This window comes from Mauremys mutica, chromosome 2 (assembly GCF_020497125.1).
Source record: "Mauremys mutica isolate MM-2020 ecotype Southern chromosome 2, ASM2049712v1, whole genome shotgun sequence".
Lineage (NCBI taxonomy): Eukaryota > Metazoa > Chordata > Testudines > Geoemydidae > Mauremys > Mauremys mutica.
This window is the reverse complement of record NC_059073.1, coordinates 138,606,911-138,626,479: the sequence shown is the minus strand read 5'-3', so window position 1 is coordinate 138,626,479 and position 19,569 is coordinate 138,606,911. Positions and strand designations below refer to the sequence as shown.

The 19,569-nt window shown below is 47.8% G+C and overlaps 1 protein-coding gene across 1 annotated transcript in view; it reads right to left on the bottom strand.

Annotated features, from left to right (window-relative positions):
- The window catches only part of DOCK5 (dedicator of cytokinesis 5), a 135,459-nt gene extending 116,772 nt beyond the window's left edge, over positions 1–18,687 (bottom strand). The window contains exon 1 of the mRNA XM_045004688.1: positions 18,557–18,687. Coding sequence (XP_044860623.1) covers positions 18,557–18,599 — 43 coding nt within the window. The 5' untranslated portion in view covers positions 18,600–18,687. The remainder of the gene's footprint in view (positions 1–18,556) is intronic.
- Between the last annotated feature and the right edge of the window lie 882 nt (positions 18,688–19,569).

The following is a 19,569-nucleotide window of genomic DNA, read 5'->3' as shown; positions in this document are numbered from 1 at the left end:
CCCAATGATGGTTGAATACGGAGATATTCTAAACAAAAAGAGACCTCAGTTGTGCACCTAGCTGTTCCCAGCACTTCACACTGACTAAACAAACAGTCTTGGCTTAGAGTGACAAGATTCCAGGATTGTCACTGTGCATATCACATAGGTAAAAAGTCAAACACCTATTTCAAGGGACTGTTCAAGGTGAACGTATGTTGACTACTTACGCTAAACCATCTGTTCCATCTTGTATTTAGTTGTGACACCCTAAGTTTCCCTGACCTATGTAAGGTCAAAAGCTTGTCTCCCTCACCAACAGAAGTTGGTCCAGTAAATATTACCTCATCCACCTTGTCTCTCTAATATTCTGGGACCGACACAGCTGCAACACATTTAAAAATACAGCCAAGACTTGCCCTGCAGAAGACACGTCCAAAGCCCCCACACACTTCAGGAACAGAAGTTAAGGACCTGCCTTCAGATCATGTTCTATTTGGGCCCCCTGGCCCAGCTGTACTCGTAGCATAGATGGGCCCTATGAAAGCCATCCCTACCCAAGAGAGCACGACCGTGGCTAAAGCACTGGTCTGGGACTCAGGAGACACTGGTTCAATTCCCTGCTCCACTGCAGACTTTCCGTGGGAGCAAGTCTATACTAGATATTTTTGCTGGTATATTATCACTTAAGCTGTGATGTTTCTGTGACATTTGTGTGCAGGCAAAACAGTTATACCAACAAAAAAATGCTTTTGCCAATTTAGATTATTTTGCTCATTGAACTGGCATATGCTATACCTGTAAAAACACTTTTTCCCTCCCAGTATAAACTGCATCTACAGTAGGATACTAGGCAAACCTTTTCTAGCATAGACTGGGCCTAAGTTCCTCTGCCTCTCAGTCTCTCATCCGTAAAATGGGGACAGAAGACTTCTGTACCTGATAGGGGTGCTGTGAGAATAAATATCATAGAATCATAGAATCACAGGACTGGAAGAGACCGCAAGAGGTCATCTAGTCCACTCCCCTGCACTCATGGCAGGACTAAGTATTATCTAGACCACCCCAGACAGGTGTTTGCCTAATCTGCTCTTAAAATTCTCCAATGACAGAGATTCCACAACCTCCCTGGGCAATTTATTCCAGTGCCTAACCACCCTGATCGTTAGAAAGTTTTTCTTAATGTCCAACCTAAACCGTCCATTGCTTCTTGTCCAGTCCTCAGAGGTTAAGAACCACCATTTTTCTCCCTCCTCCTTGTAACAACCTTTTATGTTCCTCAAAACTGTTATATCCCCTCTCAGTCTTCTCTTCTCTAGACAATCTTCCCTCACAGGTCATGTTTTCTAGACCTTTACTCGTTTTTGTTGCTCTTCTTTGGACTTTCTCCAATCTGTTCACATCTTTCCTGAAATGTGTCACCCAGAACTGGACACAATACTCCAGTTGAGGCCTAATCAGCACGGAGTAGAGCCGAAGAATTATTTCTTGTGTCTTGCTTACAACACTCCTGCTAATACGTCTCAGAATGATGCCTCTTTATTTTGCAACAGTGTTACACTACTGACTCATATGTATCTTGTGATCCACTATGACCCCCACATCCCTTTCCGCAGTACTCCTTCCCAGGCAGTCATTTCCCATTTTGTATGTGTGAAGCTGATTGTTCCTTCCTAAGTGGAGTACTTTGCATTTGTCCTTATTGAATTTCATCCCACTTAGTTCACACCATTTTCCAGTTTGTCCAGATCATTTTGAATTTTAATCCTATCCTCCAAAGCACTTGTAACCCCTCGCAGCTTGGTATCGTCTGCAAACTTTATAAGTGTATATTAAAGATTGTGAGGCACTTAAGATAATAAGGACGCTATTAGCCTAAGACAGTGACATACACAGAGATCATGCTTCCTGTTATACGCAGTCAGTGGTTTGTCGTCTATCCCAACAAATCTCAAAAAAGCAGAACTACCTACTTCTTACTGAGTACAGTAAGAATTGTGCTTTTGGTGATTACCAGGTGGAAATTAACTAAATAGGAAGAGAAATTAAGAGTTTGACCCTGTCCACATCCTTAATAAAAACTTCAAAAACACATTATAATAAGAAGAATAAATCATAAATGGGAGAGGGAGGATTTGACCACACATCTCCCCTTAAAAGGTTTACATTTGGGAGACCTGACTATTGTTTTGTTACTTGAGAAACATAATACCTCAGAGTTAAGAACACCAGAGTTACAAACTGACTGGTCAACCCCACACCTTGTTTGGAATCGAAGTAAGCAATGAGGCAGCAGGAGAAACACAGACACACAGACACACACAAAGCAAACACAGTACAGTACTGTGTTAAACATAAACTACTAAAAACAAAGGGAAAATTTTAAAAAAAATTGAATAAGTAAGAAAACTGTTTCTCTGCTTGTTTAATTTAAATTAAGATAATTAAAAGCAGCATTTTTCTTCTGCATAGTAAAGGTTCAAAAGCTGTATTAAGTCAATGTTCAGTTTTAACCTGTTGAAACGACCACCATGTTTTGTTCAAAGTTATTAACACTTCAGAGTTACAAACAACCTCCATTCTCAAGGCATTCGTAACTGAGGTTCTACTGTATTTGAGAAACCAGAACCAAACAGAGGTCTTGGATGCAGTTACTTTGTGGCGCCTCCTACTGGTTGAACAACTGCTTTACTCCTACGCACAAATGCCTAGGCCTTCTCAACCTTCTTCTGATCACAGCCATCTTAGCATTTTATTCTTGGAGTTTCCCCCCTCAACACACACACACACACACTCAAATTTGGCCCAACCATCCAGCCAAGCACGTTGAACTTCACCAAGTGAACTTTAACACAATACTTACTGTAGAAAACCAAATTAAAGAACTCAGAGATAAAATGCTCTGTGTCCAGCAGTGAACAATCAGACCCTTCGTAGTTTTCCCTGTTTAAAAGTTGTTTTGTATTGCTGTCAGCGTGGCAACCAATCAGCGTGACTCGTAATGCAATTGGAGGAAAGAGCATAAGCGGTTGTATTGTTCCACTGATATGTGCAAAGATGGTCACTTCTTCAGTGGCATTTGTTTTTAAGAAGTTTTACCAAACATAAAACCTTTTTTTTAATTTCAGTGAAAACAGTTTTGATCTGGAGTTAAAATATTTCCCTGGGCATTGATTCCAACCCAAACATTGCAACAGCAGGCTGGCGTGAGAGAACCAGGAAGTGAAACTGACTATATTTCTATTTTCAAAGTGAAGTGACGTAAATAAGCAGCACACAGGGTTCACAGGCATCATGAAAAACTAAGGACCTAAATTTTCAAAATTGCTGAGCATGTAACACTCCAATTAAAGTCAAAGGGAGGTGCTCAAAGTCTCTGAAAATCGGGACCTAAGTATTAAAATTCTAGCAGCTATAGTATCAGTTGTTAATAACAGGGAAGGAATTTAAACATTTTTAATTGTAACCTAACTCTGCCTCTCTTACAATGCTAAAGTCTAAACTGCTTAATACTCTTATACACAATGAAAGTCTGTCTCAAACTGAAACAATCAATTAAAAGGGATGACTGTACATGTTTTTTCTTTCCCTTCACTGCCACAATACAGGGCAAGAATGTGGTAAGCCTCCACAATCCAATGTTGCTACTAGCTGCAGAGAAGAAAGTGGGTTCATTTGTTCACTCATCACAAGCTGAAGTCCATCATTGGCTATGCTTTTCCACATTTTGCCACGGACACCCCAAGCAGATCAAGAATTAATTGGTTGTCAGGAAATGAATACAAATTAACTGTGTATCAGACTATGCTTCAGAACTGTGTTTAGTCTTAGCTAATGGATACAAGTATGAGACTAAAACCCCTTGTACACGAAGAACTCTATTGCTATTATTTTTTTCTATTGCAGCAGTGCCGAGTGATCTCAGTGCTAGACCAGGTGACCACTGCGCTAGGTGCTGCACAAACATAACCAAACAAAAAGATAGTCCTTGCCTCAAAGGGCTTACAAACAAAGTAGACTGCAATGCTAGTAAAAGAGTAATGCAATAGGTACTAATACTACTATATATTGCCTATTTTGACCTACTGCCATGGCGTACGTGTAACCCTCCTGGGTGTGGTGCTTTGTCCCATCTAGTGGCACCAAGACCACTTAACGAGAGAGATAAAATGAGTCTGCTCTACAGCCTGAGCTAACAATCAATCTCCAGCAAGTTTCTGTAGAGCAGGGGTGGCCAACCTGAGCCTGAGAAGGAGCTAGAATTTACCAATGTACATTGCCAAAGAGCCACAGTAATATGTCAGCAGCCCCCCAGCAGCTCCCCCAGCCTGCTCCCAGCGCCTCCCACCTACTGGCAGCCCCGCCGATCAGCACCTCCCCCCTCCCTCCCTGTACCTCCCGATCAGCTGTTTTGTGGTGTGCGGGGGTGGGCAGGGCCTGTGGCAGAGCCAGGGGTTGAGCAGTGAGTACCCCCTGGCACATTGGAAAGTTGGCACCTGTAGCTCCAGCCCCAGAGCCGGTGCTTATACAAGGAGCTGCATATTAACTTCTTCTGAAGAGCCACATATGGCTCCGGAGCCACAGGTTGGCCACTCCTGTTGTAGGGGCTCATGCACTAAACTCCAGAGGTCCCAGGTTCAATCCCGCCCGCCGCCAACCAGGATACGTCAGCGTTACATATGCAACACCCATGAAAGGGACATAGGGTGACCAGACAGCAAATGTTAAAAATCGCAATGGGGGTGGGGGATAATAGGAGCCTATATAGGAAAAAGACCCAAAAATCGGGACTGTCCCTATAAAATCAGGACATCTGGTCACCGTAAAGGGACATGATGTCATGCCATCAGGACATGATCAGCCAGTGAGAGTTCTGGTGACATACTGACTGTAATCTGATATGCTGCTGGAGAACTTTGGGGGGACAAGTTTCTGTGAAACCATGCAGTTCTCATTGCTGTCCACTCCTCCAGTTGCAAGTAAGCCCTGCTGAGATAATCTTCCTAATACATAGCTGATAGCTAACAAACTCGGCTATTTGTCCTAGTTTACCCTCAGACCCAAACAATCTGTAACAGAAGTAATAATTTGGCCATGAGGAGGGGATTGAAAGCAATTTAGGAAAAGAAAGGAGAGCACAATAACCCTCTGGAAGGAAAGGAGCTGGGAAAGAAAAGACCCCTCTCCAGCAATGAGGGCTGCTTTGCACTTGAAATTACAGTTTAGGCAGCTAGGAGGAACATCTAAAACAGATTCTACAAGCAAAGGGCACAGGAGAACACAGAGCAAGAGTCGTGGTCCTCTCAGATGTTGGATCAGAGGCTATGGCTGGGATTTGAAAGGATCCGAAAGGGGAGTTAAGGCCTCCAACTCCCACTGGATTGGTGCCTAATCTCCTTTGGCGCCTTTGAAAATCCCAGCCTAAATGCCCAAATCTGCAATTGCTCCATGAGTGAAACCACCCCTGAAAATCAATGGCTCAGTGGCAGTTCTGCAGAACAGAGCTTGGAAAGTTTCCCCAACACTTCCTCCCCCGAGGACACAGCCTACTAACCTGGGTTAAACACACCTACATGCCACACTCCTGTCGCCGGGTAGATTTGATTTCCACTGGCACATCTTCACCCACTCTTGCCTTGCATGCCTTTGCAGTGCCCCTCTGTTGTTGCTGCCCTCTCGCTGTCCTGGACATGCAGGAGGCATTTAGCTTCCTATCCCTTCCTCTCAACCTGATCCCCGGGCTCCTTCTCCCCTCTTCTTAAAAAAGCAATGCCTCAGAAGCCACCCAGATCCTCACATCCTCCCTCCACCCTGTCAAAAAACCAGGATTCAGTGGTCACCTTACTCCCTGCCTCCCACCTCCCTTCCCATGAAAAACACAGCAACTCCTTCCCTGAAAAGCATTAGCCAGGCTTGGGCTGGTCTGCTCCATCCAGTCCTGTTAAACTTAAGTTGCTCCACTCTATTCTTCTTCTGTTTCCTGCTCCAGTCAACTGCCAACCTGAGGTACGCAAGCACATGGTCTTAAAAAAACCCTCGTATAGGAGATGAGAGAAGCATGCACATAGACTCAGTTCTCCAATATCATCCTCCAGGCCCCCTTTTTTTAAATCCCTTTCCCTGGACACATGCACACAAACCTGCCCTTTTAACCATTCAACACAGGTTTCATCCAAACAATGTATCACGCACACAGAATACTTCTGCATCACTCATACTTTAGGTACAGCCATAGATCCTGAAGTATATGGTCAGTTTCACTTTTGTTGTTTTAAGGCCACTGGGAAATTATACCTTTTCATCCAGAAGAGGGAGGGAGGGAGAGAAAATCCTTAAATCAGGGAGCTTGCAAGAAAACAAGGTTCAAATCACATGTTCCAGTAGAACAATTAACACAAAGTGTACATTTCAGAATGATTACTTGGTAAAAACCAGTGCAGGAAGGTTTAAGGTGGTTTTGGAACAGGCTGTCATTATGCAGTTGAGAGTGTTTAAGAAAACCCCTGTGTTAAAAAATTTTTTGCCAACAGACAAAGCAGCAAACACAACAGGGCTTCATTGTGCTCCCAATACAGTCCGAGGTGCGGGGAGGGTCTGCCTTTGACTAAGCTTTTAACTAACCGCAAGAGAAATAGGATCAGACCTAAAAGAAAGAGACAGGCACTTAACGTGATCTGCTTCCCAATTTCATCCACATAAAAATGACTCGGGCCTTGTCTACACACAATCTTGCACTGGTTTAGTTAAACTGGTGAAACCCCCTATACACGTGGACACTTCTCTTCTAGTTCAATAACAACTCAGGCTTGTACACACACAATTCACATTAGTTAAACATAAATCAGTTTAATTGAACTGGTGCTGATTTTCTGTGTGGACTCTCTTATATCAGTTTAAAACTGATTATAGTGGTTTAGCTTGCATCTGTACATTTACAAGCGCAAGCTAAACCGATATAAACCAGGTCTAAACCAATATGAAAGTCCACATACAAAAGCTGCACCAGTTTAGTGAAACTGGTATAAAAGAAATCACACTGTTAGATATATCCATACAACTCTGTGCATAGACCAGGACTTACGTTCAGTGTAGCTTAAACCTTCTACTAACCGATTTCAGCTAAACCGAAACAAGTTTATTATTATTTCAGTTTAACCAATCTCCATGCAGTATTTTCCACCAATTTAACTAAGGCCTGATCTACACTTGTGGGGGATGGGATCAGGGGCGGCTCTAGGAATCCCGCCGCCCCAAGCAGGGCGGCGCGCCACGGGGCACGCTCTGGCGGTCGCCGGTCCCGCGGCTCCAGGGGACCTCTTGCAGGCATGACTGCGGAGGGTTCCACTGGTCCCGCGGCTCCGGTGGACCTCCCGCAGGCATGACTGCGGAAGGTCTGCCGGAGCCGCCTGCCGCCCTGCCGGCAAAATGCCGCCCCAAGCGCGCGCTTGGCGCACTGGGGTCTGGAGCCGGCCCTGGATGGGATCGATTTAAGTTATGCAACTTCAGCTACGTAAATAACGTAGCAGAAGTCGACGTACTTAGATCGACTTACCGTGGTGTCTTCACCGCGGTGAGTCGACTGCTGCCGCTCCCCCGTCGACTCTGCCTGCGCCTCTTGCGGCACTGGAGTACAGGAGTCGAAGGGAGAGCACTCAGGGGTTGATTTATCTTATCTAGACTAGATGCGATAAATTGATCCCTGCTGGATCGATCGCTGCCCACCGATCCGGCCGGTAGTGAAGACATACCCTAAGCTGATTTAAAACTGGTAAGTTAAACCAGTGCAACTGTGTGTACATTAAGCCCTCAGAATTTGATATGCTTACTGGAGTTAGGGGAAGTTTTACCCAGGTCAGGATGGCATGATCAGCCCCTAGAACGCACTCCTGCAGTTGGATCCATGTGGCCTGATCCTTATATCCATTTAAAGCCCCAGCCATGCATCCGGCTGCAGAATTGGGGCCTTCACTTAGCACATTCCAGTATCTATTATAAGCATGCAACAAGTTTAAACAAATCTTAAAAACTAAAGTGAACTTTGTTGTCCAATAATAAAGCCTCAGTGATGGGACACTATTAGTAACATGGAACAGTTTTAACAATAAAGTGGGACACGCTGTGATAGTGCAGGGTTATGCAAAGCACACAAAACACTCACAGACCACTCTGCAGAAACCAGATGCAGTCTGAGCAATAGCCCAATCACCACAACCGTCCATATCAGAAGTAATCACAACTCAAAATGTTGCTTAAAATAAAAATGAATGAAATCTCATTCTGCTGCGCTCTCTTACCCTCTGTCCCTGTGCATTTCTGGTCCCATAAATCATGAATGTAGTTGGCAGGCACGGGTTTACATTTGAAAAATTACTGCCATTCCTATAACATGATGCAGCTGATTGTAACTCAAATGCCTACATGGTAATTCCACAGTATGAATACTGCTCTTCTATAAGAAGAATAGGTCCAAGCCCTGGCTCCTCTAGAAGGTAAGAATATTGCAAGTTTAATAGGTCACCGATAACAATTAAAAGTAATTATTTGTCATTTTACAAAGGTGTATTTATTTTAAAAGACATCAAAATTGAAGATGCTGGATTGACAGCCCAGGAGACTGAGGGCTGCTACCTACCCAAAGGTATATTTAGGCTCCGAAGGATTAGATTTTCATTGGTAAATGTTGATTTCACTGAACACACACAAACCGATGAAAAAATATTTCCATCGATAACTGAAATTTACACATAGGCAAAGTAATAAAAATGCTGCTTGAGAACTTATTAGAGTTTGATTGAGGAATATTTACTTAGTATATTTTGACATGTGATACTGACGTGTGTTCTAATAAAGCTTTACCTTTTTTGAATCTTAGTGTCTATTGTCATTAAAGAATTATTGTCTGACCTCCTCATAATTTCCCATGATTGTGAAAGATTAAAATACATTTTTAAAAAATGCTTCAAACCCACAACTGTGAAAATTTAAATAGATTAAAATCTTTAAAAATGCTTAAAAATGAACAATGATATTTTGTGACAAAATTATCAAAAATTAAAACTCAAGTTCCATAAAGGTTTAATAGACCATGGCCCTTCTGTTGTGATAACATGGTAAAGAAGCCTTAATGCAGGTGGTCTCTTCTGAGACCCACCACCTCATTTCACACAGACCACAGAAGCCCCGATCCTGCACAGACTCATGCATGCGCTTAACTTTAAGCATGCGAGTAGTTTCAATACAACTTCTCACATGTGTAAAGTTAAGGACATGCCTGACTGGGGCCTAAGCCATCAGATAATACAGTTACTAGTATGATCTGGATTCAAACTGGTGACCTTAAAGTGAAAAGCTACATGTAATATATGGAGATATACCTATCTCATGGAACTGGAAGGGACCCTGAAAGGTCATTGAGTCCGGCCCCCTGTCTTCACTACCAGGACCAAGTACTGATTTTGCCCCAGATCCCTAAGTGGCCTCCTCAAGAACTGAACTCACAACCCTGGGTTTAGCAGGCTAATGCTCAAACCACTGAGCTATTGCTCCTCCCCTCCCTATCCATTATGATGAGCCATATGCATATCAGCTGTATACCTTTCGAGTAGTTAGACAAGAAGAAATGATAAAACATGACATGTATGTGGGACAGCGTTCTCACTGGTAAAGTTACTCATGCGTCATGGCTGCAAAAATAACTGCAAAGGCAAAATATGTCATGCTTTTTGGCATATGACAAAAACAATCCGTTTACTGCAGATAAGTAAGAGCTCATTTACAACCTCAGAGTTCTTTTCATCATCGATTTTTTCTGATACTCCAGATTTGCGAGAGCGGAGTTAAACCATTACGGTAATGCACCCTTACTGCAATGGCAGCTTGGTCCCAAGAGAACAGTGCCAGGAAGGGGGTTATTAGTGCCTAATGTGCTGGTGATTTGTGATATGGAGACCTGTCCACTCAAATCTCACCTGAGGACACCAGCTCATTCGCTGAGATAATCAAATAGTTGTGGGGAATGGGAAAGGGGAAGCTTTGGCCCAGGGTACTAGCACAGATGCTAATTTTTACACTCATAATCTTTAGTGACAAAGAAGTCTCTGCAGAACAGACAGAGGCCTCCTCACCCCGTCAGTTAGTACAATCTCACCTGCAAGACATTAACTGTAAATGGGTTTAACACACACACACACAGTAAGATGCATAATTCTAAATTTACAGATCTCAGCCCTTCATCCCTCTAAATATGACCCTGGTGGGATCTGACCGTACTTTGGACCAGGGAGTCTAGATAACGTACTTCAGACCTGATGCCGAAATCACTAAGCAATCACCTCAGGGTCACTGCAAGAAGTAAAAGATGATTAATGAAAGAAAATAGTGCGACGATTTAAAGAAAAACCTTTCTGCAACCCAAATGAAATACTGACGTTGAAGGCCAAATGCAGACCCATGTACTGTCTCTTTAAACCCTTAAAGTAATTAGTATAGTTCAATCACTACAACGAACAGTTCGTTTCTATGCAGGTAATGAGAGTCCATAACAATACTATTGACTTACCTACTGCAATATGGGAAGGATGCACGCAAGCATGGCCCTTTAATTAGATTCCTGAGACAGCACTGAGGATATTAAAATGAGGGCTGTTGATTCATCGCAGTTATTTCACACGATTAATTCAGAAAAATTAATTGTGATTAAAAAAATTAATCGCGATTAATCGCAGTTTTAATCACATTGTTAAACAGAATACCACTTGAAATTTATTAACTATTTTGGGATGTTTTTCTACATTTTCAAATATATTGATTTCAATTACCACACAGAATACAAAGTGTACATTGCTCACTTTATATTATTATTTTTATTACAAATATTTGCACTGTAAAAATAATAAAAGAAATAATATTGTTCAATTCACCTCATACAAGTACTGTAGTGCAATCTTTTTATCCTGAAAGTGCAACTTAGAAATGTAGATTGTTTTGGTTTTGAGTGCAGTTATGTAACAAAATAATGTAAAACTTTAGCACCTACAAGTCCACTCAGTCCTACTTCTTGTTCAGCCAATCGCTAAGACAAACAAGTTTGTTTACATTTACGGGAGATAATGCTGTCGGCTTCTTATTTACAATGTCACCTGAAAGTGAGAACAGGCATTCGCATGACACTTCTGTAGCCAGCATTGCAAGGTATTTACGTGCCACATATACAAAACATTCGTATGCCCCTTCATGGTTCGGCTACCATTCCAGAGGACATGCTTCCATGCTGATGACACTCGTTAAAACAATAATGCGTTAATTAAATTTTGACAGAACTCCTTGGGGGGGAGAATAGTATGTCTCCTGCTCTGTTTTACCCATATTCTGCCATGTTTTTCATATTATAGCAGTCTTGGATGATGACCCAGCACATGTTGTTCATTTTAAGAACACTTTCACTGCAGATTTGACATAACACAAAGAAGGTACCAATGTGAGATTTCTAAAGATAGCTACAGCACTCAACCCAAGGTTTAAGCATCTGAAGTTGCCTTCCAAAATCTGAGTGGGACAAGGTGTGAAGCATGCTTTCAGAAGTCTTAAAAGAGCAACACTCCGATGAAGAAACTCAGAACCCAAACCATCAAAAAAGAAGATCAACCTTCTGCTGGTGGCGATCTGACTCAGATGATGAAAATGAACATGCCTTGGTCTGCACTACTTTGTCATTATCAAGTAGAACCCATGATCATGGACACATGTCCTCCGGAATGGTGGTTGAAGCACGAAGGGACATATGAATCTTTAGCCCATCTGGCACGTAAATAACTTGCAATGCCAGCTACAACATCTGTTCTCACTTTCAGGTGACATTGTAAACAAGAAGCAGGCAGCATTATCTCCTGCAAATGTAAACAAACTTGTTTGTCTGAGTGACTGGCTGAACAAGAAGTAGGACTGAGCGGACTTGTAGGCTCTAAAGTTTTACATTGTTTTATTTTTGAATGCAGTTATTTTTTGTACATAATTCTACATTTGTAAGTTCAACTTTCATGTTAAAGAGATTGCACTACAGTACTTGTATGAGGCGAATTGAAAAATACTATTTCTTTTGTTTTTTACAGCGCAAATATGTGTCAATAAAAATAAATATAAAGTGAGCAGTGTACACTTTGTATTCTGTGTTGTAATTGAAATCAATATGTTTGAAAATGTAGAAAACATCCAAAAATATTTAAATAAATAGTATTCTATTATTGTTTAACAGTGCGATTAATCGCGATTTTTTTAATCGCTTGACAGCCCTAATTAAAACCTCTATTCAGCAAAGAGCTTGATGTACCAGAGAAAATGACATGAGTTAAGGAACCTCAGTCTGGTAACACTCTAGGTAAATGTAGGCAAAATCTAGTGGAACTAATAGATCAAAGATTAATAAAAGGAGCCAGCAGAGAAAGGAATACTGCTATGGGCTTTCTTTGTCACAAATTAATCATTTTAAATCAATGAGACGATGAACGCATTATGTTAAGAACCCCAGGGAGTCAATTGCAACTCCTTTCCATACAACTTCAAACAAACTAATCTCATTGCATATTTGCATAATACAGATACACTCATTAAAACACACTTTGCAAATGACGCTCTCTTCAGAGCCCGAGTCCAAAGAGAAGAGGTTATTCTGCCAAACCACTAGAGGAGACGGGTCACAACAGTCCAGGAAACAAATCTTTGTGTACTGAAATTTGCACAAATCAAAGGATGGCACTGGATCACAACGGTTACTTTTTGGGGAACTCTTCACAATGCTGTTAAAACATGCAGAGCCCCGTTTGACATACACTCAAATGTCATTATGGTAATTTCAAAAACACAGATTATTTTCTACCAGCCTTAATGTTTCTATTCTATCCTCCAAAATAAATAAAATAAATAAATAAATAAAAACAACTACACACAACTTTGATCCTTTCGCTTAGCCACCAGCTGGAACACGGCCCAGGCAAGTAGTGAATGAAAATTGTTACTGTCTAATAGCCTAAATGATATGAACTGGTGGTCTCAGCTCAGTTCCTCATCACAAACACCAGCATAATTAGCACTACTAGGCACCCTTGTTGGCAGTCTTGCCAAGGGTATGAAAGTATCCTCTCAATAAGAGTGGACTCCTCAAGGTTGGGATCCTCAGGGAGAGCATATTGGTGGGAGAACAAGTTAAATGCCCCTTCTCCCAGCTCTTCCATCTTGTGCCATCACAAGCATTAAAGAAAATCTCTTAAGCATTTCTTATGAAAGGCCCAGATATTGCAAACCTGCTTATTTTTACTACCACAACACACATAGGCGCCAGCTTCTTCATTTCCCTGGAGGTGCTCAACCCCCTCTCAGCCCCACGTCCCACCACACTCCAACCTTCCCCCAAGGCCCTACCCCTTCCTACCTCTGCTCTGCCCCTCCCCTGAGCGTGCCCTGTCCCCCACTCCTCCCCCTCCCCCCAGCTCCTCCTGCACACCACGGAACAGCTGATCATGGCGGGCAGGAGGTGCTGGCAGGGAGGGGAGGAGTTGATCAGTGGGGCCACTGGCAGGTGGGAGGCACTGGGGTGGAGAAGGGGGGAGCTAGCTAGCTGCCGATGGGTGCTAAGCACCCACTAATTTTTTTCTGTGGGTCCTCCAGCTCTCAAGCACCCACGAAGTCAGCACCTATGACGACACATCCCATTAGTAAAATTAAACTTGTTCTGCGAGCGCAGGACTGGGGCCTAGGAGGAAAGCACTTGACATGTGCCTCTATAATCCATTAGCCAGCCAGATCTGAAAGTGAGAACTAGAAATACTTCATGCCAAGTATAAACATCAGCTCATTAAAGAAAGGATGAATTAACCCTATTAAATGTGCTAGTGAAATAGACAAAAAAGCCAGAACTCTATGGACTCCATGCCCAAGTAAAGGGGAAATAAGAATCCTCCCCCGCCCCTTTCTATACCTGTCTGGGCACAGGAATAAGTGCACTGTGCACCTGCTTACTCTTCCTATGTCAGGAGATCAGGGAATGGGCAAAACCTAGGCTCCACTCCACCTACTCACAGGCCAGTGCAGCTCAGCCTTCTGGGGAAATATAGACCAGCAGCAAATTACTAACCCGTGAAACATGAAAGAATTGTGTCTGAGTCACGCTACCTCCCAAGGCTGTTTCTGAAGTGCAGCTCTCCTGCCACACCTTTGCTCAGGAGTGTGCCTAAACTAACCTCTAGTCCCAACTGTTTGGGTGAGGATTATTTTGTTAACCTGGCATCATTATACCGATTATCGTACATTCTGCCGGATGGCAACACTCAGAGCAACCCTGGTAATCCACAGACACGATCCCCCGCACCACCCATGTAATATACCGACATACGAGACAGCCCGAGTCATTGCCAGCACACAAAGAAACAAAGTTCAGGGTGCGCAAAAGTTACACGCCCTAAAAGTTACCACGGGAGACGCTAGATAAGACGGTGCTGCGTTTAATAATTTTGTTAAGCCATAAAACGACGCTGCGGCCCTGATCGTGCAGTGGGCCAACCCCAGCACTCATGTGGAGCCCTTTCGAAGTCAATGGGGACTTTTTCGTGAGTGCACATGCCCTATCCTGTGCAAATCAGCGCAGGATCGGGGCCTGGATCACTTGGAACTAGTGGACGGAACTATGCCAAACAGCATCACAACAGCAGCTGTGCTTAGCACTTTTCAAACATCCCATTTAAAACCTTCCCCCACTTCAACAAGTTTCCCAGGGGAAAAGAAGCGTCCTCTTGCTCAAACAAACTCTGAAAGGTGGTTTGTGTCATTAGTGGTTTCCTGCCTGCCGCTCTTTTGTTTTCTAAAGGGTATTTTCTACACCGGCTCAAAAGTTGTGGCTTTCAATTTATCACGTTCTCCACAAAGAGGGGGAACTCACAAACCATTGCAGCAGGTGCTAAGCTTGTCCTAAGAGGTAGTAAATCAGCATTTCATGATTATTTTTAAATGCCAGCTATCAGGCAGGGCAGACGGTAACAGATACAACTTCAGCTTTTGCAGCTCATCTCTTCACTCCCACTTCCGCAGTATCCACTTCCCTATAACACACTTCAAAGCTTCCTCTCCCCAGAACATGGCACAGCCATACTCTGTCCGCAGTAACTCGTTCCCTTCCCTATAACCCATGGGGGCAGGGAGCAGGACACTGCAACACAGTCACTGCAGCTGTCTCTCCCCTCCTTCCCCATCCTGATAGCCTTTGGAGACAGCCCTAGAGGCAGATTCAAGTCAACAATTACCCCCAAAACAGGGTCAGTCCTAAGGCAGCAGACACACTTGCATTATTGCAAACACCAGAGTAGTACAGAACCGAACTGGAACCGGATCACCCCTGCCAACTCCAAGGGCTTGAAGTTAAATAAAGTCCCAGGGAATATCAGCAGCTGAAACCTCCAGGCAAAGACAAAGTGGGGTAGGAATCAAAGAGTACTGAGAAGGGAATCCAAATGCAGTCAGAAGAATTCAAAGGGGGAATTTAGAGGGGGTAGATGAGATGAAATCAAAAGGCCCTGAACTGGGTGAGAGAAGGAATTTGGGCTGGAGGTTGCCATGGGGTGGTTGGGGAGTGTTAGGTTTGGAAGCAGACAGCAGAGGAGTTGCAGTGGGGCAGAGGGGGAATGTTGGGTAGGAAGAGGATTGCAATGGGGCAGAGTCATTGCAGTGAGGTAGAGGGGGAGTGTTTGGGTGGAGGGGAATGCTGGGTTGGTGGGGTGCAGTGAGGCAGGGGCAATACAGCAAGGACAGAGCACTGGGGGTGGGGGAGCCCCAGGGGCAGTGCAGGGGAGTGCAGTGGGGCAGAAGGGTTGCAGTGGGGCAAGAGGACAGAGCACTGGGGATGGGGGAGTCCCAGGGGGTTGTAAAGGGGGATGTAGTGGGGTTGCAGTAGGGCGTGAGGACAGAGCACTGGGGGTGGGGGAGCCCCAGGGGGCAGTGCAGGGGGGCAGAGGGGGAATGTTTGTGTGGGGGGGTTCAGTGAGGCAGAGGGGGAGTGTTTGGCTGGGAGGTGCAGGGGGGCAAGGGCAGGGGGGAATGTTTGGGTGGGGGGGCAGTGGGGTGTTTCGGTGGGGTGTGCAGTGGGGCAGGGGGATGGAGGGGGAGTGTTTGGGTGGAGGTGCAGTGGGTGCACAGGGGAAGGGTGGAGTGTTTGGGTGGGCAGGCAGGGGGTGCAGTGGGATGGAGGGGAAATGTTTGAGTGGGGGTGCAGTGGGGCGGAGAGGGAGTGTTTGGGGGTGCAGTGGGGCAAGGGGCACACAGGGGCAGGAGGAGTGTTTAAGTGGGGGGTGTAGTGGGGCAGGGGGTGCAGTGGGGGAGTGTTTCAGTGGGGGGTGCAGTGGGGCGGGGGGGTGTTTGGGTGGGGGTGCAGTGGGGCAGGGGGTGCAGTGGAGCAGTGAGGGAGTGTTTTGATGGGGGTGCAGTGGGGCAGGGGGTGCAGTGGGGGAGTGTTTGGGTGGGGAGTGCAGTGGGGGGTGCAGTGGGGCAGGGGGTGCAGTGGAGCATGGGGGAGTGTTTGGGTGGGGGTGCAGTGGGGCAGGTGGTGCAGTGGAGCATGGGGGAGTGTTTGGGCAGGGTTGTGCAGTGGGGCAAGGGGGAAGTGTTTGGGCAGGGGGGTGCAGTGGGGTGTGTTTGGGCAGGGGGTGCAGTGGAGCAGGGGGGAGTGTTTGGGCGGGGGGTGCAGTGGGGTGTGTTTGGGCGGGGGGGCGAAGTGGGGGAGGGGTGTGTTTGGGCAGGGGGGTGCAGTGGAGTGTGTTTGGGCGGGGGGTGCAGTGGAGCAGGGGGGAGTGTTTGGGTGGGGGTGCAGTGGGGTGTGTTTGGGCGGGGGGGTGCAGTGGAGCAGGGGTGTGTGTTTGGGCGGGGGTGTGCAGTAGAGTGTGTTTGGGCGGGGGTGCAGTGGAGCAGGGGGAGTGTTTGGGCGGGGGGTGCAGTGGGGTGTGTTTGGGCAGGGGTGCAGTGGGGTGTGTTTGGGCAGGGGGGGTGCAATGGGGCAGAGAGGAGTGTTTGGGTGGGGGGTGCAGTGAAGCAGGGGGGGGGTTTGGGCGGGGGGGTGCAGTGGGGCAGAGAGGAGTGTTTGGGCGGGGGTGTAGTGGGGTGTGTTTGGGCGGGGGGTGCAGTGGAGCAGGGGGGTGTTTGGGCGGGGGGGGTGCAGTGAGGCAGAGAGGAGTGTTTGGGCAGGGGGTGCAGTGGAGCAGGGGGGGGGTTTGGGCAGGGGGGGTGCAGTGGGGCAGAGAGTGTTTGGGCAGGGGGGTGCAGTGGAGTGTGTTTGGGAGGGGTGCAGAGGAGCAGGGGGGAGTGTTTGGGCAGGGAGTGCAGTGGGGTGTGATTGGGCGGGGGGTGAAGTGGGGGGTGCAATGGGGCAGGGGGTGCAGTTCAGCATGGGGGAGTGTTTGGGTGGGGGTGCAGTGGGGCAGGGGGAGTGTTTGGGCGGGGGGGTGCAGTGGGGTGTGTTTGGGCAGGGGGTGGAGTGGAGCAGGGGGGGTGTTTGGGCAGGGGGTGCAGTGGGGTGTGTTTGGGCGCGGGGTGCAGTGGAGCGGGGGGGTGTTTGGGCGGGGGGGTGCAGTGGGGCAGAGAGGAGTGTTTGGGCGGGGGGTGCAGTGGGGCAGAGAGGAGTGTTTGGGCGGGGGGTGCAGTGGGGTGTGTTTGGGCGGGGGGTGCAATGGGGGAGGGGGGTGTTTGGGCGGGGGGTGCAGTGGAGCGGGGGGGGGTGTAGTGGGGCAGAGAGGAGTGTTTGGGCGGGTAGTGCAATAGAGTGGGGGCCGCGTTCAGGGGAGCAGAGAGGGGTGTTTGGGCGGGGAGTGCAGTGGAGCGGGGGGGGGGTGTAGTGGGGCAGAGAGGAGGGTTTGGGCGGGGGGTGCAGTGGAGTGGGGGGGGTGCAGTGGAGCAGGGGGGGTGTTTGGGCGGGGGGGTGCAGTGGGGCAGAGAGGAGTGTTTGGGCGGGGTGCAGTGGGGCAGAGGAGTGTTTGGGCGGGGGGTGCAGGGGGGCAGAGAGGAGTGTTTGGGGGGGTGCAGTGGAGCAGAGAGGAGTGTTTGGGCGGGGGGTGCAGTGGAGCGGGGGGGGTGTTTGGGCGGGGGGGTGCAGTGGGGCAGAGAGGAGTGTTTGGGCGGGGGGTGCAGTGGAGCGGGGGGGGGGTTTGGGCGGGGGGTGCAGTGGAGCGGGGGGGTGTTTGGGCGGGGCGGTGCAGTGGGGCAGAGAGGAGTGTTTGGGCGGGGGGTGCAGTGGGGTGTGTTTGGGCGGGGGGTGCAATGGGGGAGGGGGGTGTTTGGGCGGGGGGTGCAGTGGAGCAGAGAGGAGTGTTTGGGCGGGGGGTGCAGTGGAGCGGGGGGGGGTGTAGTGGGGCAGAGAGGAGTGTTTGGGCGGGGGGTGCAGTGGAGCGGGGGGGGGTGTAGTGGGGCAGAGAGGAGTGTTTGGGCGGGGGGTGCAGTGGAGTGGGGGGGGGTGCAGTGGAGCAGAGAGGGGTGTTTGGGCGGGGAGTGCAGGGGGCGCACAGGGGGTCTCCCCAGCGCGCCCCGCCGCCGGGCGGCTCCGCGCACTCACCGACCCCGTACTTCTCCCGCTTGGTGGGGATCCAGCGGGCCATGCTGGCGGCGGGCGCTCCCCCGGCGGCTGCTCAACGCGGCAGCGGCAGCGGCAGCGGCCGCTCCCCTGCCCCCGGCCCCCGGCGCTGCTGTCTCGGGCTGGGCGCCCCGGGCTGCTCCGCCATGTTAGGGGCTCCGCTCCCGCCGCTGTGCAGCGAACTTCCCTGCAGCCCGGCAACTCCCCGCCTCGCCCGGCCCCAGCGGCTCTCCCCGCCCCGGGAGCGATCACCTGCTCCTCGCCCTCCCCTCCGCCCTGAGCGCCGGGCTCGTGTCCCCCTGGTGCCGCCCCGGGCTCGGATCTAGCACCCGCTTCCCCTGGGCTCGGATCTTACACCCCTACCTAGCTTTGGCTCGGATCTGGCATCCCCTTTCCCTGGGCACTACCCACCCAGCCAGCCCAAGCTCGGATCTAGCACCCTCTGACCCTGGGCTCGGATCTAGCACCCCTCACCCAGTCCGGGCTCGGATCTACACCCCCTTTCCTTAGGCTCGGAGCTACACCGCTCTCCCACTCTCCTCCGGGCACCTAATCAGATCTACACACATACCCCCTCCCCACCAGACTTGGGCAACTTTCCAGCAAGGCACAGATTTGTTTCTGACAAGCTCTGTTAACCCTGTGATGACCGCAGCCTGGATCTATTCCAGCAGCGGCTGTTGCTACTGAAGCGTTTTCCCCTCCTTATTCGTTTGCAAGATGTTGACCTGCAGTTGGGAAACGCGAGCCAAGCCACAGATCGGAGAATACGATTTTGAAAAAAGCAGAGGCCACTGGGGAAAGAGCCCCTTACCAGTCCCTCCTTTTACCCTACTCGGAGAAACAAAAGTCCATAGGGGGGAACGTTTCCAAGCATTAGCAGCGTTATTTAGTTGGTATTTTCATTAAATTAAAAGTCTCTTCAGTTGAACAGATATAAATAAAGCATTGCAATAAAACTATTACCAACAGTAGAAAAACAATTGCAAGAGCAC